General features: G+C 40.4%; 1 protein-coding gene and 1 long non-coding RNA gene across 9 annotated transcripts in view; one reads left to right on the top strand and one right to left on the bottom strand.

The window, feature by feature from the left end:
* EXD1 (exonuclease 3'-5' domain containing 1) overlaps window positions 1–3,104 on the top strand; it is a 33,384-nt gene extending 30,280 nt beyond the window's left edge. For all 8 annotated transcript variants that reach the window (XM_032343333.1, XM_032343331.1, XM_032343328.1 and 5 more), the window contains one exon: window positions 1,873–3,104. In XM_032343333.1, the coding sequence (XP_032199224.1) occupies window positions 1,873–2,532 (660 nt within the window). In that variant the 3' untranslated portion in view covers window positions 2,533–3,104. The remainder of the gene's footprint in view (window positions 1–1,872) is intronic.
* On the bottom strand, window positions 872–26,595 carry LOC116590930. The gene is made up of 3 exons (XR_004285787.1): window positions 26,584–26,595; window positions 17,731–17,768; window positions 872–913 (listed from the first exon to the last, which is right to left on the bottom strand). It is a non-coding gene; the product is annotated as an uncharacterized LOC116590930 (long non-coding RNA).
* Window positions 26,596–27,843: the final 1,248 nt, after the last annotated feature.

The raw sequence follows: 27,843 nt of genomic DNA, 5'->3' as shown, positions 1-27,843 counted from the left end.
TTAACTCTGTGTGGTAAAAATGCTAAAGATCTGCTCTTAGCAATTTTCAAGTATATGGTACCACGTTATTATAGTAAATGTGCAATGCATTAGATCCTCAGAATTTATTTATGTTTTTATAGTTTTTTTCCTTGTAGTTGAAAATTTGTACCCTTTAACCTCCATCTCCCCCTTTTCTTCTCCTCCCAGCTGCTGGCAACCTCCATTCTATACTGTGCCTATGAAATTAGCTTTTTTTAAAAAAAAGATTTCACATATAAGTGATACCATACAATATTTGTCTTTCTCTGCCTGGTTTATTTCACTTACCATAATGCCCTTTAAGTGCATCCATGTCACAAATGGCAGCATTTTCTTCCTTTTTAATGGCTAAATATTATTCCAGTGTGTGTGTGTATCTCACATCTTTTTTATCCATTCATCCATTTATGTAAATAGGTAGTTTCCATATCTTAGCTATTGTGAGTAATGCTACAGTGTAAAGGGAGTGCAGATATCTCTTAAAGATAGTGATTTCACTTCCTTTTGTACATATACCCAGATATGGAATTGCTGGACTGCATGGTAGTTCTATTTTTATTTTTATTTTTTTAAGATTTTATTTATTTGACAGACAGAGATCACAAGTAGGCAGAGAGGCAGGCAGAGAGAGGAGGAAGCAGTCTCTGTGCTGAGCAGAGAGCCCGATGCAGGGCTCGATCCCAGGATGCTGGGATGGAGTCCTGCATTGGGATCCTTGCTCAGCGGGGAGCCTGCTTCTCTCTCTGCCTCTGCCTGCCACTTTGCCTGCTTATGCTCACACTCTATCTCTTTCTCTCCGACTAAACTTTTTTTTTTTTTTTAAGATTTTATTTATTGGGACGCCTGGGGCGCTCAGTTGGTTAAGCGGCTGCCTTCGGCTCAGGTCATGATCCTGGCGTCCTGGGATTGAGTCCCATATCGGGTTCCTTGCTGGGCAGGGAGCCTGCTTCTCCCTCTGCCTCTGCCTGCCGCTCTGTCTGCCTGTGTTCACTCTCTCTTTCTCTCTGTCAAATAAATAAATAAAATCTTTTTTAAAGATTAAATAAATAAATAAAATCTTTTTAAAAGATTTTATTTATTTATTTGACAGAGATCTCAAGTAGGCAGAGAGGCCTCCTCTTGAGGAGGAAGCAGGCTCCCTGCTGAGCAGAGAGCCTGATTCGGGACTCCATCCTAGGACCCTGGGATCATGACCAGAGCCAAAGGCAGAGGTTTTAACCCACTGAGGCACCCAGGCACCCCTCTCTGACGAAATAAATAAATAAATAAATAAATAAATCCTTTAAAAAATTCTCTTAAAAAAAATCAAGATGCAGAAGAATATATATAATACTATGATACCATTTGTGTAAAATAGTATTTAGGAAGAGTTATCAAAATAAAAGGTTGTGGGAAAACTAAAATTGAAAAACGTGATGCAATGAAGAAATGAAAATGAAGTGAAGAAAATGAAAATAAATGCATTTAGTAACAGATATATATACACAAACATAATCACAGATGCATAGACTGTATCTTTGTGAGGCTACTTGAGAAACTGCTTTCTAGAAGATGCACTTGCTAAGGGGACTGGGAACAGGTTGGGCAGGACACTTATTTTTCATCATTAATCTTTACACATGCACAGACCCATGCACAACACACATGCACAACACACACACGAAATGGATTCAAAATATTTATCTTAATCAGAAATAGTACTACCATAGTTGAATACGCTAGAGGGAGCCGTAAGAACACATTTGAATTGATGCTCACTTGCCAAATACTGTTAAGTACAGCTGAAGTGATTTTAAGGACCATATTCAGAAGTTTCGTTAGAATGGACTTATTTTCCTGTTCTTTTCTTAGCCTACATGTATGGAGCTTCCAGAAGAACTGCTTCAACTCAAGGACTTCCAGAAGCAGCGCAGAGAGAGAGCTGCAAGAGAATATAGGGTGAATGCACAGGGACTCCTAATAAGGACAGGGATATGTCCAAAGAAATCAATGACAGAGACAGTGGGGAAAGAGGGGAAAGGTGGGGTTTCGTTGCTTTGTAAGAACTCTACACCAGATAAAATTCCAGGTTTTACATCTCATCGGGATGGAAATTTGCTGATAGAAAAATCTAAAAATAAACAAACTCTGACAGAATCTCAGCATCAACCTCCCATGAAGGAAGAAACCAGTGAGGATGGTGTCAACAAACTCATTTGCCCTGAGCCAGAGGGGCTAGAGGACCAGGGGAGAATAATTCAAAAAGAACACGGTAAGATACCCAAACAGGAATTTCAGGCAAGTTTATCTTTGAAAGAGGAGATAGAACAGTTACTGATGCTGGAAAACAAGGATGACCTAAAATGCACAAAACAAGATGTTTCAGTGTCTCCTTCCCTTCCTCAGGAAACCGGAGTGTCTCCAAGTGACACCTTTCATCCTTTTAGAAAAGCTGTGCTTCCCACACTTCCTCCCTGTCCAGCCTTGGAGAAAACCGATTCTTGGATTAATTTCTCTCCAAATTTATCTTAGAGATGTGCAGTTTATTCTTGAGACCGTGAAGGTGGCTCATTTCCTGTGCCAGAAGGACTTTCCTCAGTGCTTAAGTTGGTCATGTTGTAAATTTAGGATTGCCTCAGTCACAGAGGAAGGAAGACTTCAGCGAAAATTATATCCTCTTGCTTACTCCTGCATGCCTAGAATTTGGTTAGGAGGGAATGAATAAGTTAAATAGTGGAAGAAGTAAATGTTTTGATTATGTCACTGTGCAGATGTGTTCCCAGTGTTTCAGAGTGAATGATTTCTCATAATTTGAAGAGGGGAAAAAATCTTAGGCTTAGTACCTGGAAGAATCTTTACTCTTAAACTTTTTTTTTTTTAACGTAAACCCTATGCCCAAAGTGCGGCTTGAACTCACAATCCCAAGTTTAAGAGTTGTATGCTCTACCAACTGAGCCAGCCAGACGCTCCTACTTTTAAACTTCTGTTGTATTTTTTGGTTTGAAAGGGGTTGGTAAAAGTTGTATCAATAAGTTTTTAAAAATTGGTACCTGATAACTTTACCAGTACATTTTTCTTTTTTAAAATACTAACTCTAACTTGTCAGTTATACCTCAAAAAAGCTAAAAAAAAAAAACCTTTAGTTTTGAATTTTTAATCTTTTTTTTTGTCTTATATCATAAACACAAATTAATGTTACTAAGGAATCAATATCCCAGTTTTAATTTCTTTTGATTTCTTTACTTTTAGAAAGTTTTGTCTATTTTCGTAACAAAGCAGGGACTTCTTTTGAGTATATCTGTTATGTAAACTTGAAGTTTGAGTCCCTCTATTTTCCTGGAGTTAGTATACTTTCTTTTGTTATTTTGTTTAAAAAAATTTTTTTGAATTTTTTGTAGGCTCCACACCCAGTGTAGGGCTTGAACTTACAACCCTGAGGTTGAGTTGCCTTCTCTACTGACTGAGACAGCCAGGTGCCCCAGTTTGGTATTCTTTCTTTGGGTGAAAGGAAGGTGGCTTGTACTGAAACCTTTTTATATTGAGTACTTGCAAGTTGCTCATATTTTTTTTGTGTACAATAACCAATAAACCTGTTGTGCCATTGGATTATCTTTTTTCTTCATTTGGTCACAGTAGGAATAAGATAGAATATGTCTGGATTTCTAGGTCTGGAGTCCAATGTAAAAAGCCTGTTGACTCTCATACAGGACTGATTTATTACGCCTATGGGAAACTTCGAGACAGCCTATAATGAGGAACATCCTTGTCTGCACTTGCCGATTCTGAGTGCCACCAGAAAAATAGCTGTGCCCTTCCAAACTCCAGAACGCAGATTTAGTCTAAACTAAAGATGAAGGCAGGTCCAAGAGCATCAGTTCATCCCTGCAGTTCCAGTGTCTCACTTGTCCTTCATTGAGAAGGTCACTTTGGGTCAAGGTGGTTTCTGGTTCATCTTGGGTGAATACATCTTCAGATTGAGCCCAGAATGTGGTTAATCCAGGTTTACTCTGGAAAGTGCATGAATTCTTGTAAAATTTCTAGAACAGATTTAACTTCCTACAGAACCATTAAATTGCCACACACAACATATATACATAAAGGCTACAAAGGAAAACAAAACACTCTTCATATTCAAAAGAAGAAGTCTTGTTTCATTAGGTATGTTTGACTATATTTGAGAAGAACCGGGGTGTCTGGGTGGCTCAGTCAGTTAAGCAACTGACTCTTGATCTCAGCTCAGGTTGTGATCTCACAGTCATGAGTTCAAGCCTCACGTTGAGCTCCACACCGAGCATGGAGCCTACTTAAAAAAAAAAAAAAAAAAAAAGGCATTAAAAAAAAGAAATAAAAAACCAATAGACTCTGTTAGGCCTTTGCTGTGTTGCTCAATTTGGTAGCCACTAGTCGTATGCGTGGCTATTTAAATTTAAAATTAAATTAATTAAATTTAGAAGTTCAGTTTCTCATTTGCACTTGCCATATTTCGAGTACTCAATAGTCCCGGAGACTATATTGTATTGAATGTCACAAGGTGAAGAACATTCCCATTGTTTGAGAAGTTCTTTTGGACAGTGCTAGTTGAGAGTTATTTTCAAAAGGTACTTTTCACTTAAATGACCTTTTTGGGCTTCATGACAGTATTTTCTTGGTGAAACACTCATACCTGGGACTGTACTGTTCTCCATATCCTCATTCTAGCCTGGAGTGCCAACCTAAACCCCATGTGGGCACCCAGCTCCTACCATGAAGTTCTGCTTGAGCTAGAGTAAAAAAAAAAATCCCTGCATTGTTAAGCCTTGTTGCTAGTCCTCTGTGCCTTTACTCAGACTTCTTGTCTAAATTTTGCCCAGAATTTTGGGAAATCCTAGGTTCTTATCCCACTCCACCACTGAGTTCTTTACTTTGTATTTTCTAGTTGAGAGTTAATAAACCACACTACTTGGTTTCCCAAACTCTTGGGGTCTTATTTTAGTCTACACTAATTTCATGCATCTCTTCTATTCAGGTCTGACTTCTGATATCACCTTTATGTACGTGACCTACAATTAGAGCTTCTGACAAGCAATCTGGCCCTCTTACTTTGGGAATTAGGAAATGGAGTTAAATAACTTCCCTGGACAAAAATACAGAGAATAGAACCATTGCTGTTTTTTGGTCCATTCAGTGTTCTTTCAGTTTTTTGTTTTTGTTTTTTTTTTTAGATTTTATTTATTTATTTGACAGACAGAGATCACAGTAAGCAGAGAGGCAGGCAGAGAGAGGAGGAAGCAGGCTCCCCACTGAGCAGAGAGCCGGACGCGGGGCTCAATCCCAGGGCCCTGAGATCATGACCCGAGCCAAAGGCAGAGGCCTTAACCCGCTGAGCCACCCAGGCGCCCTGTTCTTTCAGCTTTATGATGAAGAGTCACTGCAGCAACTTTGCCTCCAATCTGGCTGTGGGCTTGATAAACCCTAATAGGACACAATAGAATTGTAATGCCTTACAAACCTTTCATTCTTGTGACCCAAGGCAAGTCCCGGTAGCAAGCTGAGATGAGGCCTGAGGCAAAGTAGGGGGCCTCTGGGCGATTAGTGAGGTATACTTACCATAAATGCAGTTATTATAGTAGTAACACAAATATATACCTTACAGGAAATTTAGAGAATAAAGAGAAAAAAATAACTCTCATCCCACATTATACAACCCTTCCCAGTATTTTGGCATTTTTCTTTCTCTCTCTCTCTTTTTTTTTTTTTTAAAGATTTTATTTATTTATTTGACAGACAGAGATCACAAGTAGGCAGAGAGGCAGGCAGAGAGAGGAGGAAGCAGGCTCCCTGCTGAACAGAGAGTCCAATGCAGGGCTCCATCCCAGGACCCTGGGATCATGACCTGAGTCAAAAGCAGAGGCTTTAACCCACTGAGCCACCCAGGTGCCCCGGCATTTTTCTTTAAGTCTTTCATTTTTTTCTCTCTCTTCCTCTCTTTCTGTCTCAATCTCTCTCCTCCCCCACCACAATTGAAACAGTCATATCCTAACATAAATATACTTAGTTTGCTTTTTATATCATGTATTTTTCCATTTCATTATCCTAACATTTTTAGTAGGTGTTTAATTTAAAAATTTATATACTATTAAATAGAATTTAGAAAATACAGGGAAATAAGAAAAAAATTTACTCTTATTTCTCTAACTCAATAGAAAAAGCAGGTAACATTTTTTATTAATTTCAGTGTTTATGCATAGGTTCCTTCCATATTGCTGTAATCATACATACATGAATATATTCTAGCTGATGAATGTTCTTCCATGCTGTTGCACAAACTTTTTAATGATTTTTTTAAAAGATTTTATTTGTTTATTTGACAGAGATCACAAGCAGGCAGAGAGGCAAGTGGTGGGGGTGGAGGTGGTGGGAGCAGGCTCCCTGCTGAGCAGAGAGCCTGATGCAGGGCTCCATCCCAGGACCCTGAGATCATGACCTGAGCTGAAGGCAGAGGTTTAACCCCTAAGGCACCCAGGTACCCCTTTTTAATGATTTTTAATGACTGTATAATTTTTTTTTCAAAAAAGATTTATTCACCTTAGAGAGAGAGCATGAGTGGGGGGAGGAGCAGAAGGAGAGGGAGAGAATCCCTAGCAGACTCCCCACTGAGTGCAGAGCCTGATGTGGGGCTTGATCTCCATCCCTGAGATCACGACCTGAGGCAAAACAAGAGCTGGCCATGTAACTGATTGAGCCACCCAGGCACCCCAATGACTGTGTAATATTTCTAAGAGAATGATATATGGTTTATTTAATTATAGTGTGGTACATTCAACTTGTTTCCATTTCCTTATTTTATGCTTTTTCAAAGCTATCTCAAACTTCTTCCATTTTTTGAATCATTATGTTAGACTGAAATTGCAGAAATAGAAACAGCAGGTCATACAGGTTTTCTTGTTTTTGCTATTACAAAAAATTTTCAAAGCTCTTGATAAGTTACTTTCCAAAAGTGTTAACCAAATACATTGCCACCTCCCATTTTTTTTTTTAAAGATTTTATTTATTTATTTGACAGAGAGAGATCACAAGTAGGCAGAGAGGCAGGCAGAGAGAGAGGAGGAAGCAGGCTCTCCGCTGAGCAGAGAGCCTGATGCGGGGCTCGATCCCAGGACCCTGAGATCATGACCCGAGCCGAAGGCAGTGGCTTAACACACTGAGCCACCCAGGCGCCCCGCCACCTCCCATTTTTATAGCAATGATGTACCACTGAGAGCATTAGATTTTTTTCTTGTGAGCCTTGGCATTCTTTTAAACTTTCAAAAATTCTAACTTCTTCATTTATACATGTGAAAGATTTTCTGTGATATTTTATAACTTACCTGCATTGGATATGATGAGTAATGAGAACGTAAATACTGGAGACATTTGAAACCCAATAAATGTCCCTGATTTCTAAGTAAGGTAAAATATTTAAATCATAGAAATCTAAAATGAAATGAAAGTCTATATATTCATGATAAAATGATAAAATGTATCTTTGAAACATTCAGAGCTCTCTTTAAAGGATATCATAGAAAGTGATGTTTACTGTTACATGAGATAAGAATCTTAGTTACATTGGTAGGTTCACCCTAAGACAATCTGATACATTCTATTCCACATACTCTTGGGATTTGAGCCTGTGACTCTACAATTTAATACACCTACTCAAACAGGAAGAGCTGTCAAACTGTAATCAAAGCATAATCAGCAATCTGATCTTAACATAAGTCATTACAAAAGAAAGTCTAGATTATCCTTCAATTTAGCCAGTCATGACCAGCATTTCTTTTTTTTTTTTTTTAAAGATTTTATTCATTTATTTGACAGAGATCACAGGTAGGCAGAGAGGCAGGCAGAGAGAGAGAGGAAGGGAAGCAGGCTCCCCGCTGAGCAGAGAGCCCGATGTGGGGCTCGATTCCAGGACCCTGAGATCATGAACCGAGCCGAAGACAGAGGCTTTAACCCACTGAGCCACCCAGGCACCGCATGAGCAGCATCTCCTAAACAAGGATGGAATAGAAAATATCAATGCATTGTGCATAGTAAGGGAAAATATTGTTTTGTGAAACTTCCTTTTTCTCGGTTGTGGGCCTGGGGTATGGGTACTTTTACTGTTGGTTGCAGTAGAAAAAAAAAAAGTTAAGCAGAGAAGCAAATTTATATCTTTAAATACCTACACAATAAACAAAGATCTAAAGTCAATGATCTTACCTTCTATTTTAAGCTAGAAAAAGAACAGTAAACTTGGAGTAAGTAAAGATAAAATGAATAACAATAAGAGTAAAAATCAATAACATTAAAAATGGACAGAGAAAAACAATAAAACCAAAACCTGACTGGCTGAAAATATCCATAAAATTGCTAAACCTGGGGTACCTGGGTGGCTCAGTTGGTTAAACATCTTTCTTGGCTCAGGTCAGGATCCCAGGATCCTGGGACTGAGTCCTGCATGGGGCTCTCTGCTCAATGGGAAGCCTGCTTCTCCTTCTCCCTCTCCTTCTCCCCCTCACCCTCCCCCCTTTCCTGACTTGTGCTCTCTCACTCTCTCTCTCTCACTTGTATGCTTTCTCTCTCTCTCAAATAAATAAAATCCTTTTAAAAATTGCTAAACCTTTGGGGTGCCTGGGTGGCTCAGTTGGTTGAGCACCCGACTCTTGGTTTCAGCTCACATCCTGATCTCAGGGTGGTAGGATTGTGCCCTGCATTGGCTCCACACTCAGGGGGAGTCTTCTTGAGATTCTCTCCCTCTCTTCCTCTCAAATTAATAAATAAATAAATCTTTTAAAAAATTGCTAAACCTTTATACTGAGCAAGATAAAAAGCAAAACAAAAACATAAATTACCAATATCAGTAATGAAAAAGATTATTAATACAGATAATGCATATATTAAAAGGATACAAGGGACTATTATGAAAAATTCTGTGCCCATAAATTGAAAAACTTGGGTGAAATGGACAAATTCACTGAAAAACAAATCACCAAAACTGATTTATGAAGAAGTAGAAAACCTAGGGGCACCTGGGTGGTTCAGTTGGTTAAGTGTCTGCCTTCAGCTCAAGTCACCATCTCAGGGTTCTGGGATTGAGCCCTGTGTCTGGCTGGCTCCCTGCTCGGTGGGGATCCTGCTTCTCCCTTTCTCATTGTGCTCTCTCTCTCTCTCTTTGTGTCAAATAAATAAATAGATTTTCAAAAAGATTTTATTTATTTATTTGACAGATATCACAAGTAGGCAGAGAGGCAGGCAGAAAGAGAGGGGGAAGCAGCCTCCCCACCAAGCAGAGAGCCCGATGTGGGGTTTGATCTTAGGACACCGGGATCAGACCTGGGCCAAAGGAAAAGACTTTAACCTACTGAGCCACCCAAAAGCCCCTAATAAGGTGTTTTTAAAAAACCAAAGGTCTTAAACAAAAATGGTCTAGGCAATGAAAGAACACAATAGATAAATTGGGCTTTGTGATAATTTTTAAAAATTATGCATCAAAAGACATTATTAAGAGTAAAAAGGCAACCCACAGAATGGGAGAATATATGTATAAATCATATATCTTATAAGGGATTCATATTCAGAATAGATAACTCCTTAAATTCAATAGCAAAAAAACAAAACAAAACAACAACAAAAAAAACAACCTGATTCAAAAATGGGCAACAGGCTTGAATAGACACTTCTCCAAAGAAAACACATGAATGTCCATGAAATAAATGGGCATTTATCCATTTATCTTCTCATAAATGTAAATCCACTTATCTTTTTCATAAATATAAAAGAAAATACATAAATATCCATGAAATAAATGGACATTTATCCATTTATCTTTTAATAAATGAAAAGATGATCAATTTTGCTAATTATTGAGAAATGCAAATCAAAACTATAATGAGGTACCACCTCGTTCCCATTAGAATGGCTGCTTTCAAAAAGCAGAAAATAGGGGCACCTGAGTGACTCAGTTGGTAGACTATGCAACTGGATCTCAGGATTGTGAGTTGGAGTTTACTTTCATAAAAATCATAGTAAATAACAAAAATAGCAGGTATTGTTGAGGATGTACAGGAATTGGAGCCCTTGATCTCAGTTTAGGAGATGAGTTTAACCCCCATGTTGGGTGTAGAGATTATTTTAAAATGAATAAACTTAAAAAAAAAAACAAAGCTAAAATTATTCAAAATGTCAGAAGAAACAGAATTGTCATGACACTAAGATAGACAATTTCTTAGGATACAAAATGCACAAACTATAAAGGGAAAAAAACACTATGAATTGGATATCATATAAAATCTAAAAGTTCTGACTCCACAGACTTAATATGGCTAGGTTGTGATCACAGTGCTCTGTGTTCACTACATTTCTGAGGATGGAAGGCGGTGCTCCACTGCTCATGGCGCTTATTGCTGAGGCTCGGGATTCTGCGGAGTCAGCACTGGACGGGCTGCATTACTCCCCATGGAGGAGTTACTGGTTGGAGAGATGCTGGGGCAGAAGGGAGGGTAAGACCCCAGGTGTTTTTCTTTTTTTTTTTTTTTAAGATTTTATTTATTTATTTGACAGAGATCACAGGTAGGCAGAGAGGCAGGCAGAGAGAGAGAAAGGAGGGGAAGCAGGCTCCCTGCTGAGCAGAGAGCCCGATGCGGGGCTCGATCCCAGGACCCTGGGATCATGACCCGAGCTGAAGGCAGAGGCTTAACCCACTGAGCCACCCAGGCGCCCCCCCAGGTGTTTTTCAAATAAAGTTCTTAGGAAGTCTGTTTTGTCAAGCAACAACTGACCTGAAAAACTCAAGGGGCCTCCGGATGTGTCTAGAGAACAAAATGGAGTCTCTCATGTCCAGCAGGGGCTTGTGTCAAGTAATGACACAGCAGTTAAAGTTACTATAACTGGGAGTTATCGCTAGGACCAGTGGTCAGCCGACACCAAGAACTGATAATGAGCAGAACCAAAGGGAGTCTCCGGGGGCCCAAGCCCTATTAAATACCTTTAAAAAGGGGAGGATTTTGGCAGCTGTCAGATTCGATTCTTCAGACCTGACCCTTCTATGTCTGACCACTTCAAAAAGGCAACTGCTGCCCAAGGCTGTGCAGAATTCATCTCCACACAGAACTAAGGTCCTTCACTGCTTGAATATAATAAGCAGTAAGTGCTGAGAGCTGACCAGACCAGACAGAGGCCCTATCCCAACTGTGTGCCCCAGACTAACTTAGCATTTAGTTTGTTAACTTCTTACACCTTTTCATTATCTTGTTTGTTGTGTGGTTTGTCTTATGCTCTCCTCTGTGTGCTGTGTAAGAAGCCAAGTCACAAGGTGAGATATTGAGTTTGTAATTGGATATTGAGTTTGGAATCCTGAACCTACTTTATAATTGTGATTTAACTTTGCTTTATGATTGAATAAAGCTGACATGTGGAAAGAAAAATCTAAAAGTTCTGCTCTTTGAAAGATTCTAAAAAGAAAATGAAAAAGCAAGCCATGGAGAGAGAGAAAGTACTTGCCACACATATATTCTGACAAAGGATTTGCCTTCAGTATATATACAGAAATCTTGTAATTCAGTAGGACAATCTAATTTAAAGATGGACAAAAGATTTGAACAGAAATATCACAAAAAGAAGATAATGAGAATGGCCAGGAAGCACTGTATTATTCATTATTATTCATTATCAGAGAATACAAATTAAGCCCACAAGATACCACTACACACTCACTGCAGTGGCTAAAATTAAAAAAACAAAAACAACTAACAGCGCCAAATATAGGTGAGGGTGTGAAGCAGCCAGAGCTCTCACACACTGCTGGTAGGAACATAAAGTGGTACAAAGACTTTGGAGAAAGTTCTGGCTCTTTCTTAAACATTCAATATTCACTTACTAAACAACCTTCAAATTCAGCTCCTAGATATTTGTGCATCAATAAAGTTGATTTCTTAAAAAGATTAATTAATTTCATTTATTTATTTTTGAGGGAAAGCACAAGCAGGAGGGGCAAAAGGAAAGAAGGAGAGAATTTAGATCTGGACCTGAGGCTCCATCTCACGACCCTGAGGTCAGGACTTGAGCTGAAAGCAAGAGTCAGATGCTTAACCCATGGCTCCACCAAGGTGCCCCAGTAGCCTTATTCTTAGCCCGAAACTGGGATCCAAAGTTCCAACAACAGGCAACTGGATAAAAAATAGCGGTATATCCGTACAAGGGACTAGGACTTCATAATAAAAAGGGACAAACTACAATACACACAGCCTGGACAGCTCTCAAAAAGTTTTGCTGAGAAAAAGAAGCTGGACGCAAAGGAGTTTACATACTACATGATTCTAGCAAAAACAAAACTAACCCAAGGTAGCAGAAAGCAGGTCAGTGGTTGCCTGGTACTAGAGGGTGGAGTTGAGGATTGATTGCAAAGAAAGGTAGGGAATTTTTTCAGGGGGAAGAATGTTACATCTCTTGATGATGGTGGTCACACCAGCGCATACATTTTCTGAAACCCATTGAGCTGTACGTGCTTTAATATTATCCTACGTAAACTGTGCCTCAAGAATTTATTTTAGGGGTACTGAGTGGCTCAGCGGGTTAAGCCTCTGCCTTCAGCTCAGGTCATGATATCAGGCTCCTAGGCTCGAGCCCCCTGTCGGGCTCCCCTGCTTCCTCCTCTCTCTGCCTGCCTCTCTGCCTACTTGTGATCTCTCTCTGCCAAATAAATAAATAAATAATCTTAGAAAATTTTATTTTAAAAACATTTAGAAGCCACTGGTCTAGTGGGGGGGGGGAATAATCATTAGGATTACAACATCCTGTTACATGATGTCAATGAACAGAAGCAAATCTATGTTGCTGATGTCATCAGATAAAATTGAAACAAAATTTAAGAAGAAATAGTAATATATGCACATAGTTATAAAATAAGCCATACAGAAGGGCTTATAGTGAAAATGAATATCCCCCAGCTCCATCGTTTCCCAGCCTCAGCACTTTTCCCCAGAGGCATCCACTTTTAATATTTTAATTCCACCCCCCTTTCCCCAGTGAACTAGAGAGTAAACTGGTAGATATGGAACAGTTGATGAAATGCACATAATTGGGATGTAAGCCAGACGGGCCAATAACATGCCGATGCTGATCATCTCTCCACATTGCAACAGTAGCCGCTCTGATTTGGAGGAGATAACTTCCACATTCTGGAGTTCTCAAATTCCCCAGAGTGCTTATTGTTTATAACTTACAAGCCACCTGATGGCTAAACCCTGAATGTTTTAAATAAAAGCTTTGTAATGGAAACAAATTCTAATGAAAACATTCCCCAGGAAGAGCCAAAACTGGCCAGTTCCAGGAACGAAGGAGATCAGGGGAAAAGCTCTCTTCGTTATTGTGCAAGTTGTCCGGATGCCATCCATACTTTGCTTTTTAAGAAGCCATTAACATAGCAAACTTTTGAGAGGCAAGGAAACTTCCTCAGTCCTTCTTTTTGAGAAGGTATAGGTACGTAAAAGAGGTACAATAGAAATGAAAATATTGCATGTGTGAGTAGCTCATACTCCCGGAGTCCCACTTGCCTCTTTGATATCGAACATCATCAGCCTGGGCTGTGAAGCCACCTTTCCACAGTGTTCAACAGAGCAGGGTTCGCTTTTGCATTCATTAGCACACATTTTGGGCTGTCTTTTGGAGCTAGGCACTGGCCTGGTTTGGGGAATCAGAGATCAAAAGACACACTCCTGGAGTGCCTGGGGTGGCTCAGTCACTTAAGCATCTGACGTCAGGGAGCACCAGGGTGGCTCAGTCGGTTAGGCATCTGTGTTCAGCTCAGGTCATGATCCCAGGGTCCTGGGATTGAGCCCCGCATCAGGCTCTCTGTTCAGTGGGGAGCCTGCTTTTCCCTCTCCCTCTGTCTGCCACTCTGCCTACTTGTGCCCTCTAGCTCTCTATCAAATCAATAAATCAATAAATCAATAAATCAATAAATCAGGCTCTGAGCAGAGAGCCTGATGTGGGGCTCTCTATCAAATCAATCAATCAATCAATCAGGCTCTGAGCAGAGAGCCTGATGTGGGGCTCGATCCCAGGACCCTGAGATCATGACCTGAGCTGAAGGAAGAGGCTTTAACACACTGAGCCACCCAGGCGCCCCAATAAATAAAACCTTTAAAAAAAAAAGGGCATCTGACTTTGGGTTGTGATCTTGGGGTCCTTAGATAGAGACCTATGTTGGGGCCCTGCAGTCAGTGGGGAGACTGGTTGTTCCTCTGTTCTCCCCCTGCTCATACTCTCTCTCTCCCTCAGTCTCTCTCTCAAATAAATAAATCGATCTTAAAAAAAAAAAAGTCCCTAGTCTCAAGGAACAGTCTAGTGGGAGACATATACAAAATATTATAATTGAAATTATGGTTATGTTCAAGGTGTACCAGTGCATGGGTGGTGGGGGTGGGAGTCAGGGAGACCGAATAGTCTCGGAGAGGAGATAGCAGTTGCCTGGGACTGAGATGTGTGTCAACAGGTTTCTTAAGTAGGGAAGGATGGTTTTGGATAAGAGAACTACAAGGAGTTCATTACTGTGAGACGAGAAAGCATATAGGGTATGATGGGGAGAGGTAAGGCTGAGAAACGGGGTCCATGTGTCTGTTAAGGTTTTTTGGTCAAAAGCAAAAAAAATGACTTAGCTATTGTGAACAAAAAGAGGATTTATTGGAAAGATTAGTGGCTCACAGAATTGACGGGAAAGCTGGAGAACCAGGGTTGGAAATAAGATCAAGTCCAGCTGCAGAACTTGGGGCAGCGGAAACCACTCAGCTGTCTGAGGGAATGAATGCCAATGCATTTTTTCCCCTTCCCTGCTTGATTTTACTCAGGATTCAAAATCCTGAGAGAGAATATAAATGACTTTATGTCATGCACCCACCCATCTAAGTCACCTTGAGTTATTGTCCTACTAACATTGCCAACACTAGGGAAAATGTAATTCCCAAAAGAAATCTTAAGTGCACTGCCAAAGGAAAAGGGAATGGAGGAGATGTCTTGTTGAATTTAAAAGATTTTATTTATTTATTTGATAGACAGAGATCACAAGTAGGCAGAGAGGCAGGCAGAGAGAAAGGGGGGAAGCAGCTCCCTGCTGAGCAGAGAACCCGGCACAGGGCTCAATCGCAGGACCCTGGGATCATGACCAGAGCCAAAGCAGAGGTTTTAACCCACTGAGCCACCCAGGCGCCCCTGTCTTGTTGAATTTAGGTTTTATCCTGTAGACCATAGAAAACCATTGAAGAATTATGAATGAGAAACCAAGATGATCGGAAAAGTAGATTTTAGATCATCCTGGTTTAAATTGGAAGATTGATTGGAAAGGGCCAAAAATGGTATAAGGGAGAAATAATATAAAAACTCTTACATTGTTTCAGGTGGAAGATGGTGTATGCTTGAATTTTTATAGGGACACAGATATTTAATACCTTTTTTTTTAAGATTTTTATTTATTTATTTGACAGATAGAGATCACAAGTAGGCAGAGAGAGAGAGGAGGAAGCAGGCTCCCTGCTGAGCAGAGAACCTGATGTGGGGCTCGATCCCAGGACCCTGAGATCATGACCTGAGCCAAAGGCAGCGGCTTAACCCACTGAGCCACCCAGGCGCCCTCCCATTTTGTTTATTATGAATAATGCTACTATGAGCACTTGTGTACAAGTTTTTATGAGGACAGTTTTTGTCTCTCTTGTGTATATATATACACCTAGGAGTAGAATTGTTGCATCATACTGTAACTATATGTATAACTTTTTGAGGAACTGCCAGAGTGTTTTTCAAATCACACCATTAACCATAAATTTTTCTAAACCTTTCTTTAACCAATATTTTGTTTGTTTGTTTGTTTTTAAGTAAGCTCCACACCCAGAATGGAGCACAACCTGGGGCTTAAACTCATGACTCTTGAGATCAAGGCCTAAGGTGAGATCGAGAACCAGACACTCAACCGATTTAACCACCGAAGTGCCCCTCTTTAACCAATATTTTAGATTATAATTGCTTTAGGAGATATGCATTATTTATTTAATTTTTTAAAAAGATTTTATTTATTTATTTGACAGAGAGAGAATGATCACAAGCAGGCAGAGAGGCAGGCAGAAAGAGGGGGAAGCAGGCTCCCTGCTGAGCAGAGAGCCCGACGTGGGGCTCTACCCCAGGACTCTGAAATCATGACCTGAACCAAAGACAGAGGCTTTAACCCACTGAGCCACCCAGGCGCCCCAGGAGATAGCATTTTTAAAAAAGATTTTATTTTTTTTTGCTTGAGAAAGAGAGAATAAACATGAGTGGGGGGAGGGGCAGAAGAAGAAGGGAAAGCAGACTCCCCTCTGAGCAGGGAGCCTGACACAGGGCTTGATCCCAGGACTCTGGGATCATGACCTGAGCAGAAGGCAGGTACTCAACAGACTAAGCCACCCAGGCACCTCTAGTAAATCTTTAAAAGAAAGATTTTATTTTATTTATTTATTTTAAGAGATTTTATTTATTTATTTGACAGAGATCACAAGCAGGCAGAGAGGCAGGCGGTGGGGAGGGGAGGGGAGCAGGCTCCCCGCCGAGCAGAGAGCCCGATGCGGGGCTCGATCCCAGAACCCTGAGATCATGACCCGAGCCAAAGGCAGAGGCCTAAACCCACTGAGCCACCCAGGTGCCCCAAGATTTTATTTTTAAATAATTTCTACACCCAATGTGGGGCTCAAACTTACAACCCCAAGGTCAATAGTTGTATACTCTTCCAAAGGAGCCAGGAGCCCCTAGAAGGGATGCATTTTTATAGCATAGTAAAATAAGGTAAACACTCTTGTAGCAACCAACCAGGTCATGTGAAAGAACTTGGCAGTCATTTCAGAAAATCCCCCACATACCCCAACTCAGTAACAGTCTCTAACTTCTCTCCCAAAGTAAGCACCATCCTGATAATTGTATTACATCTGTATTTCTTCCACATAAGGAATTCTGGATTTTCCTAAGGGCACGAGGGATGTTAGAATTAGACTATCGTGTAACTACTCATTTGCTTTATCAACTTTACACATGCACAAATTTTATAATATTGATCCTAGTACCACTACCGTCACCAAATGATGATTACTAAAATCAAAGATTATTTTTCTGCATGTATTTCCCAATCTGCCCATTCTTTTTCATAGTTGTATTTTATCTCCATTGTCAGATCATGTAGCTATTACATACTATAACTCTTTTATCTTCATTTAGTCTTATTTCTATAAGAAACTGTAAAATTAATATTTATTACCAGCTCTTATGTCAATGACTTTCTAGTCATTTTGATTGGCTGAAGCCCTTCTTCTAGTAGATTTATTAGCAGGGGCTCATGGAAGCAACCTTCCCTGGCTTGTTGCATGATATAAAAATTTATCTGTGCTTTCTATTTACAGGTCAGTTTTCCTGGATATTAAATCCTTAGTTTATATTTTTCTTCCTCTAGTATCTTAAATATGTCACTCCATTTTTTTCTAGAACCACGTTTCTATTAAAGTCTAAGCATACTAATCTAACTTCCTTTCTTACTTCTTTCTTTTCCTTCCTTCCTTCCTTCCCTCTTTCGTTCTTTCCTTTTTTCCCTCTCTCCTTCCCTCCCTCCCACCCTCCCTCCGTCCCTCTCTCCCTTCTTCCTTTCTTTCTTTCTTAGGAGAGAGAAGGAGGGATGCCTGGGTGGCTCAGTCAGTTAAACTGCCTGCAGCTCCGGTCATGAACCCAGGGTCCTGGGATAGAGCGCCGAGTTGGGTTCCCTGCTAGTGGGAGACCTATTTCTTCCTCTCCCTCTTCCCTTTGCCTGGCTTATGCCCCCGCCCCTCTCTCACTCATTTAAATAAATAAAATCTTTAAAAAGAGAGAGAGAATAAGAGAGCACATGCATGCATGCTCATGCATGGGGTGGAGAGGGGCAGAGGGAGAGGGAATCTTAACTAGTCTCCATGTTCAGTGTGGAGCTCAAGGTGGGGTCCATCTCACGACCCTGAGATCATGACCTGAGCTGAAATCAGGAGCCAGACACTCAACTGATTGAGTCCCCAGGTGTCCCTAACATTATTTCTAATTTTAGGTCACAAAGCCTTCTTGCCTGGATACCCAAAGTATTTTTTTTTTAAGATGAATAATTTTTTTAAAGATTATTTATTTATTTATTTGTCAGATAGAGAGAGCACAGGCTGGGGAAGTGGCAGGCAGAAGGAGAACAGGCTCCCCGTCAAGCAGGGAGCCCCATGTGGGGCTGGATCCAGGACCCCGGGATCAGGACCCAAGCCGAATGGATTCTCCCTACCAACTGAGCCACCCAGGTGCCCTAAAGATAAATAATTTTTTGAGAAGTTTTCAAGTAGGGGCACCTGGGTGGCTTGGATGGTTGGGCGTCTGCCTTCAGCTTGGGTCATGATCCCGGGGTCCTGGGATCCAGCCCAACACCGGCAAGCAGGGAGACTGCTTCTTCCTCTCCCTGTGCTGCTCCCCCTGCTTGTGCTCTCTTACTGTCTCTGTCAAATAATTAAATAAACTCTTAAAATAAAAAAAGATTTTAAGTAGTCTCTACCCCCAACCCGGGCTCAAAATCACAGCCTCAAGATCAAAAGTCACTTAGCCCACTGTCTGAGCCAGCCAGGCACCCCTACAGCATGCCTTGATATGTAGCTTTAGGCTTGTTTGTTATTTGTATTATTAAGCTTATTTTTTTTTTTAATTTCAGGAATGCTTTCTTGAGTCATATTTTTAATATTCTCTTTCCTTACTTTGTTTTTATTCTTTTTTTATAATGTTTTTATTCTTTAAATCCTTCTATTTTTCTTGTGTTGGATTCTTTGCTTGTCCTTGTATTTGTCACTTTCTTTCAAATCCTTTTAATTTCCTTTTATATGCCTTTTCAATTTAAAGAATGTTTGTCCTTTCCTCCTCTTTTTCTTTTTCTTTAATTTTTTTATTTTTTAAAGATTTATTTATTTATTTATTTGATAGAGAGAGACACAGCAAGAGAGGGAACATGAGCAAGGGGAGCGGGAGAGGGAGAAGCAGGCAGGGAGCCCGATGTGGGGCTCGATCCCAGGACGCTAGGATCATGACCTGAGCTGAAGGTAGATGCTTAACGACTGAGCCACCCAAGTGCCCCTCCTCTTTTTCTTGATACATCACTTGTGTTTATTTGTTTATGACTTGCTTCCAGTTTAGTCTTTACTTTTAAAATGGTTTATTAAATTGTATTTCTAATTCTCTTTCAGATTCTGTCACCTCATTTATGAATATTTCTTTTTTTTTTTTTTTTAAAGATTTTATTTATTTATTTGACAGAGAGAAATTACAAGTAGATGGAGAGGCAGGCAGAGAGAGAGGGGGGGGAAGCAGGCTCCCTGCTGAGCAGAGAGCCCGATGCGGGACCCGATCCCAGGACCCTGAGATCATGACCTGAGCCGAAGGCAGCGGCTTAAACCACTGAGCCACCCAGGCGCCTTTATGAATATTTCTAATTCTTCTTATGTTCTTTTGTATCTTGTATAATATATTAGGCTCCATACCTAATGCGGGCCTTGAACTCAAGATCCTGAGGTCAAGTCAGATGCTCTATCAACTGGGCCAGTCAGGGACCCCTCTTATAAAATATATTTTTTAAAGATTTAATTTATTAATTTGAGAGAGAGAAAGGGAGCAGGGGAGTGGCAGAGGGAGAGAATCTGACGTAGACTCAGCGATCGAGTCCTGTGTTAGGATCAAGTCCTAACACAAGACTCAAACCCATGACCCTGAGATCATGATCCAAAATCAAGAGTTGGTCACTTAACCAATTGAACCTTCCAGGTGCCCCTCTTGGATAACATTTTTAATGATTTTTAGCTTGTTATTCAATGGTACATTTGAGTGATGTTCTGTTTTTGAGTATGTCTCTTTGTCATAATTTCATTAGGATTTTATTCTGCTTTTTAGTCTCTTTTTCCTTATAATAAACGGGTATGGGATTTGAGTGGCATGATTTTTGTCCCCTGTATTTATGTGAAAGTAGTTTTCCTAAGATTTTGGTGGGAGGCTTGATTCAATTGTTTTCTTAACTTTACAGAGCTCCCTCTTTTCTTGTTTCTGTATCACATTGAAACGATTGTGATTTTCTTTCTAAGGTTTCCTGGCTCTATTTTTCTGCCACACTTCTATCTTGAGCTTCTCTTTCCTTCTTTTTTGTTGTCCATGTCCTGTTCAGTTTTGACTCCATTTCTAGAAGTTTATCTTCATTGTGGGACCCTGTCTGGGAAGGAAGCCATGGTTGGTTATTTTCTGGAATATATAGGGTCTAGTCTGTTCCAGCCAATATAAACCTTCACATTGTGGGTCCCTTACACTCTTTTGCTATTAGAATGGACAAAACCCTCTCAATTTCAGCCACTGTTCTCAAATTGGTCCTTACTTTCTAGTGAATAACTATTGGATATTTTAGGGGTTTCTTTTTAGGTTTGTCACATGTCCCATTTTTTAATACTTTTTCTTACATTGATCCGAATAGCTCTTGGTGGTTTGTTCTCAACAGTTTGTAAGGTTTGCAGGATACTTTGTCACTGAGTTTTGTTGCAAATATTTTCAAGGGTTCAAGGTTATTTAATTATTCTACTTTTGTGTGGGAATCTGGGGAGATATAAATGCTATGGCACAACAGCCACTGCTGCCATCTTCCCAGAATCTTGGTATATACTTATTTTCACTGTAAAGTCTAATACTGTGACTTCCTTCTTGGGTGCATTCTCTCTCAGTTCGCTTGCTCTGAGATAAGTCAGCTATCATGTCAGAACACTCAGGCAGCCCTACAGAGAGGTCAACCTGGCAAAAAACTTAGAACTCCCGTCAATAATCTGTGAGGGACTGTATCTTGCCAACCACCACCTGAGTAACCTTGGAAATGCAGCCTCCCCATTCAGGCCTTCAGATAGCTGCAAGTTATCCTGCCAACGGCCTGACTGAAATCTCATGAGAAACTCTGAACCATAACTACCCAGGTAAACTGATCCTCAGAAATTGTGAAATAATAAATATTTGCTGCTTTTTTAATTAAATATTTTATTTATTTGACAGAGAGAAAGAGATAGCAAGAGAGGGAACACAAGTAGGGGGAGTGGGAGAAGGAGAAGCAGGCTTCCTGCAGAGCAGGGAGCCTGACACAGGCTCCATCTCAGGACCCTGGGATCATGACCTGAGCCCAGATGCTTAATGACTGAGCCACCCAGGCACGCCTGCTGCTTTAAGCTTCTAAGTTTTGGGGCAACTTATGATCTAGTGAAGGATAACAAATATAAACAGAAGATCTCGCTTTGTGGGCCTAGATGTCTTGCTGAATTCAGGGATGTTTTTCTAACATCTTATAGAAAATTTCAAACACACACCAGAGTCAAAAGATTTTATTGTGAATTCCCATAGACCTACTGCCTAGATTCTATCAACATTTTTCTATGGCTTTAAATGACTTTATATAGACTTGTAGGAAAACATACTATTTGTAATAGTTCAGAATATTTTCATAATTAAAAATACCAAGTTTGCCACTTTTCAAGGAAAACTGTTCCCCTTTTTAGATAGTTATGTTTATTTAAATGTTCACCTTTATTTTGAGGTGAACTTCATTTTACTGAATTTTCAATTTCTTTTTTTTTTTTTAAAGATTATTTATTTATTTGACAGATCACAATTAGGCAGAGAGGCAGGCAGAGAGAGAGGAGGAAGCAGGCTCCCCCCAAGCAGAGAGCCCGATGCAGGGCCTGATCCCAGGACCCTGGGATCATGACCCGAGCCGAAGGCAGAGGCTTTAACTCACTGAGCCACCCAGGTGCCCCTGAATTTTCAATTTCTTGATCATCCTCCCATGTGCCATGGAGAAAAAAAATCCTTTCCTTCTCCCAGGTGGTAGCCATTTGACTTTTTGGAGGAGTTATGACTTCTCTGAATCTCCTTTTCCCTCCAGGTCCTTCCATTTCTTCCCCCTTCCCTGTACTCCTACTTGTGCTTTTTTAGAGCTGGTGCTGGCTAAGGGGAAGCACTGGTGGAAGATAAAGAGAGGGAGAAGCCCAGATATTCACAGCCCTTCCCCATTTTGCACTCTTGGTGGTGTTTCCAACATTGATCCATGGCTTCATTTCCAGCCTGCCAGGCCTGCCATGGTTTCAGCTTCTATAGAATGATCCTGGCCCCAGTAATACCACTTCTTCTCTTAGTTCCTCTAGCTTAGGTGAAGTAGAGCATTCCTGGTGTTGGTCATCTCTTGACCACCTCACCATCCGCTGTTGTCTTCCCCTCTCCTCCATCAGCAGTGTAATTAATTCCCTGCATTGGATTCCCTGTGTTTCAAATACTTAAGAGTGTTTCTGTTTTCCTGATTAGATCCTGACTGATGTAGGGGTATACCATATACTTTTTGAGATGTATCATAAGAGGATACCTGTAGGGGCGCCTGGGTGGCTCAGTGGGTTAAAGCCTCTGCCTTTGGCTCTGGTCATGGTCCCAGGGTCTTGGGATCGAGCCCTGCATCGGGCTCTCTGCTCAGTGGGGAGCCTGCTTCCTCCTCTCTCTCTGCCTGCCTCTCTGCCTACTTGTGATCTCAGTCTGTCAAATAAATAAATAAAATCTTAAAAAAAAAAAAAGAGGGTACCTGTAGTTTTTGCCCCAAGCATGTGTGATTTCTCCCAGAGACAGGAAATGATATTGCATGGACTTCTGTTGTGGGATCTGTGGACTGCCACCCATGTCATGCCTGCGGGTCTAAATGAAACCCTGTTTTCAGAGATGCAGTTGGAATTAGGAGAGGAAAACTTAAAATGATGGTATTTTAGAAAGTGGTATATTAATGAGTTGAAACTGGTAGAAAGGAAGTGGTCTTTGGAGTGATTGCCTATAAATGAGATTAGAAGAAACCTGATAACCAAAGAAGAATTAAGAAGTTAAAGTCAGGCAGATGACTGAAAGCTGAACGTACATTGAAAATCTCTCTTCAGGGCGCCTGGGTGGCTCAGTGGGTTAAGCCGCTGCCTTCGGCTCAGGTCATGATCTCAGGGTCCTGGGATCGAGTCCCGCATCGGGTTCTCTGCTCCGCGGGGAGCCTGCTTCCTCCTCTCTCTCTCTCTGCCTGCCTCTCTGCCTGCTTGTGATCTCTCTGTGTCAAATGAATAAATAAAATCTTTAAAAAAAAAAAATCTCTCTTCAGGGGCACCTGGGTGGCTCAGTCAGTTAAGCATCTGACGGGCTCAGTTCATGATCTCAGGGTCCTTGGGTCAAGCTCCCTGCTCAGCCGGGAGTTTGCTTCTCCCTCTGCCGACTCCTCCCTCTGCTCACATTTTCTCTTTCTCTCAAATAAATAAAATCTTTAAAAAAAAAAAAAAAAGAAAGAAAGAAAATGAAAAGAAAATCTCCCTTCAAGGGTGCCTGGGTGGCTCAGTTGACTGGTTAAGCTCAGGTCATGATCTCACGGTCTTGGGATCAAGCCCCGCTCAGCAGGGAGTTTGCTTGTCCCTTTCTCTCTGTCCTCCCACCCCAACCCCTCCCCTGCTTATGCTCTCAAATAAATAACTAACATCTAAAAAAAAAAGAAAGAAAGAAAGAAAGAAAGAAATAAAAGAAAATCTCCCTTCAGGAAGAAAAAAGAAAAAAAAAAGGCCCAGTCGTGATGGTAGGCAAACAGCAATAATATTGTATGACTCATTTCTCATGTTTAGGGACAACAGGGAAATCAAAGCATCATGCATTAGTACCACTTCTCATCATATGACCTTGGCTAAATATTCTTTTTTAAAAAAGATTTATTAATTTATTTGAGAGAAAGAAAGAGTGCGCGCATGCACAAAAATGGGGAGAGGAGCAGAGGGAGAGAATCCCAAGCTGTCTTCCCTCTAAGTACAGAGCCCTACACAGGACTTGATCTCATGACCCTGAGATCATGACCTGAGCTAAAATCAAAAGTTGGACACTCAACTGACTGAGCCACCCAGGCGCCGTGACATCGGTTAAATATTATATTGTAATTTTTCTAAAATCTTAATAATATATCTTGGTTATTTTCATTCATCTCTGTCTATGCTGCAGGGGCTGAATGAATAATAGGGATTAAGGAAGAATGAGGAATAAATACATGAATTTCAAAAATGTTTCTGGAAATCACCATCATGCAAACATCATCTCAACACTACATGAAATAGTGAAATAAATATTTTAAAAGAAAAATATGTAACCTCTAAAGGATGAAAGAATTCTGACTAATCAACAACAGTGATGAATTGTAAATAGTGGACCTTGCCAGCTTGGTGTGAACGGTTTTCTGGGGGGTTTTTGGATTATGAATTCCAGGAACACGAGAAGAGAAGTGTTAGATATTCTAGATTGGGTTATCAGTAAAACATTTTGATTTAGCATCTTGTGAAATCTCAATTACGAAATTAACTTATAGTGATTTCCAGGTGAGAGTGGTAACTGGAAAATTTCAAGGAAGACTTAGAGGAACAAATGAGCAATGACAGGGAATTTTTTAAAACTTTTTTTATTGTGAAATATACATAGAAGTTTATATAATGAAAATTCATTGTTTAAAGAAAAATCTAAAGTGTATTGAACACTGGGTTCAAGTTTAGAACATTTCCACTACCATAGAATCTTACCTTGTATCCATTTTTTATTACAGTTCCGGCCACAGCCCCGCCCCTAGAGACAACCATTATCCTGACTTTTATGGCAGTCATATCCTTGCTTTTCTCTACAGGGTCACTATCCACCTATGAATTCCGCAACAGGCAAGTAGCTTTGCCTGGTTTTGAACTTTATATACATAGATTTAGAAAGTATGTGTTCTTTTGTATTGGCCTCTTTAAAAAAAAAAAGATTTTATTTAAAAAATAAGGGGGACACAACAAGAGAGGGAATACAAGCAGGGGGAGTGGGAGAGGGAGAAGCAGGCTTCCTGCTGAGTGGGGAGCCTGATGCGGGGCTCGATCCCAGAACTCTGGGATCATGACTTGAGCCAAAGGCAGACCCCCAACAGCTGAGCCACCCAGGTGCCCCTGTATTGGCCTCTTTTTATGCAATATTATTTTGTTGTTATATGTTGTGTATGGCTATGTCTCATTAATTTTCACTTTTGGTATATACCACAATTTATCTACTGCTGTGTCTCTGATGATACCAGTCAGGATGGGTGACAGACATTTCTACTGGTGAAAATATTACTTCTCAAATCAGTGCTTTCTAAGTCGGATCCAGGGCTGACAGCATCACAACCACTGTGTGCCAATTTATAATGCAGGTTATAATAAGGCCCCTCTTAAGCCCTTCTGAATCAGTTTCTGGAGCTGGACTCAAGGAATCTTCCCCTGAAACCTCCCCAGGTGATACCCTGAAGTAAGCCCCCACTAACAGTTTGCTTCATCAAACTGGTTACTTGGGAAGTTTCCACCCTTTGTAAGAAACAGACTTGTGGCTCTGTTCTCAGAAACTGGGTTTCAGTAAATTTAGGGTGAAGCCTGAGAATATATGTAGTTAAAAATCAGGTGGAGGGGCAGCTGAGTGGCTCATTTGGTTATTAAGCAACTACCTTCAGCTCAGGTCATGATCCTGGGGTCCTGGGATCAAGCTCCGTATCCAGCTTCCTGCTCAGAGGGGAGCCTGCTTCTCCCTCTGCTGCTCCTGTGCTTGTGCTCTCTCTCTCTCTGTGTCAACTAAATAAATAAAATCTTAAAAAAAAAAAGCAGGTACAAGTCCAGCAAGCACAGAGTATATTTGGACATACCAACTTGTCCAGTCTGACTGGCAATGAGAATTTTTTTCCCTAGCAGTTTATGAAAATAGTCACGAAACCCTCCCATTTATTATATTTTCCATCAATCTATTATTTATGTACTTTAGGCAAACAATGTGCTAAGTACTGTGAGAAGTAGGGAGATAAATTAGATATAGCTTTTATGTTTAAGGATTTAATTTTTTATTTTAAGGAATAGCTACATCCGAGTTGGGGCTCAAACTCACAACCCTGAGATCAAGTCACATGCTTCACTGACTGAGCCAGCTAGGCCACCCCTATGTTCAAGTCTCATACAAATGGAAAAATAAGATGTGTGGAAGTAATTGTTGTAATGACATGGCTCTCAGATTTGCATGCTGGGACCTGTAGTAAGGACCTTAGAATTGAGGAGACCAGTGTGAAGCATGGGGGCACTGGGATGATGACCCATCATTGAATCCAAATCAAATCATTTGGGGGTCAGTCTCTGAAGGTTCCAAAGTGAGGGGTTCAGGATATGGTTACAGGATTTCTCATCAGCAGATACTGGCCAACAAGTAGAAGAGAAAGAATCTTATGAGTCAGTGTAAGTAATGCTGCAGTAAGTGATGGCTAGAAACTTTGTAAGGGGTCAGAGCATTGACTGAAAAACAGGCTCTGGGGGCAAGAGGTAACCCTGGAAGGAAACTGGAGTGTGAATCAAGGACCCAGGCCGGAGGTCTTTGTCTAGACTGACCATACACACTGGAGGGATAAACAGGAAGACTTAATTCAGTGTTCCTGCAGACATTCAAAACTGTCCACACCAGGCCAAGGGCAGCAGACTATACAACCTCAGTAGAGGAAAAGGAACAATAATTGTGCCAGGCAAGGTCTTCATTAGTTTGGGGGTAATGGGGCAGAATCTGTAGGTAGCAGGCTCTCAATGCCTACCAAGTTCTGGGTCCAGGGCTGGAATAAGCAGGAAGCAGTTCATAAAAATGTGATTTGATCCAATTTGACTAGAGTTAATAGAGAGAAGGAGGAATCAGGAAGTTTCATGGAGGAGTCAGAATTTGAAAAGAGCTTGAGAAATCAGTGCTAAGTAGGGAAAATGGAACTTACTACTCAGAGTTTACAAGGTCACTTCTGGAGCCCCTCTCAGGATTAGGAATTGTGAAGCAATTCATCAGAATCTTGGCTCAAAATATTAACAAAGCTAAATTTTTTCCCTCTTTGTATGCAATCAAATCCTAGAGTTTTTAGAAATCTGGAATGTATGCCATTTGATCCCAGTGACTTCTTCCCCAGTATCTTATTATAAAAATGTCAAACAGACACAAATTACTTTACAGCGAATATTACATCCACTACCTAGATTCTACAATTGCCGTTTCATTGCTTGATGCTTTTCAGAGTAAATTAGAGAAAACAGACCATTTTGCCCAAACACTCGAGCATACGTAATTTTAAGTAGTAGTCAGTCTTTGGTTATTTTTTAGATATAATTTACAAACCATGATATAATTTTAAGTAGTAGTCAGTCTTTGGTTATTTTTTAGATATAATTTACAAACCATGAAATTCAATGAGTTATGGCAAATGTATACAACTATGTAACCCCAAACCTCTCTGAAGATTCAGAAGATCCTGAGCAATCCAGAAAGTTCTTTCATGCCCTTTCTCAGAAACATTGCCCCAATCCTCCAGAGGGAGTCTCTCTTCTGTTTTTTCCATTATAAATTAATTTTGCCTATCCTAGAACTTCATATAGACATATCATATAAAATGTACTCTTTTTTAATTATTAGTTTCAGAGATAGAATTTAATAATTTATCAGTTGCATATAATACCCAGGGCTCATTATATCAGGTGCCTCCCTTAATGCTCACCCCCCACTTACCCCATCTCCTCTCCCCCTCTGCTCCAGCAACCCTGTTTGTTTCCTATAGTTCAGTGTCTCTTATGGTTTGCCTCCCTCTCAATTTTCAACTTCTTTTACTTTTCCTTCCCTTCCTTCCTGCCCATCTGTTTCAGTTCTTAAATTTCACATAAGAGTGAAATAATATGGTATTTGTCTTTCTCTGATTGACATATTTCACTTAGCATAATC

Source organism: Mustela erminea, chromosome 5 (genome assembly GCF_009829155.1).
Source record: "Mustela erminea isolate mMusErm1 chromosome 5, mMusErm1.Pri, whole genome shotgun sequence".
Taxonomy (NCBI): domain Eukaryota; kingdom Metazoa; phylum Chordata; class Mammalia; order Carnivora; family Mustelidae; genus Mustela; species Mustela erminea.
This window is presented reverse-complemented; position numbering and strand designations above follow the sequence as displayed.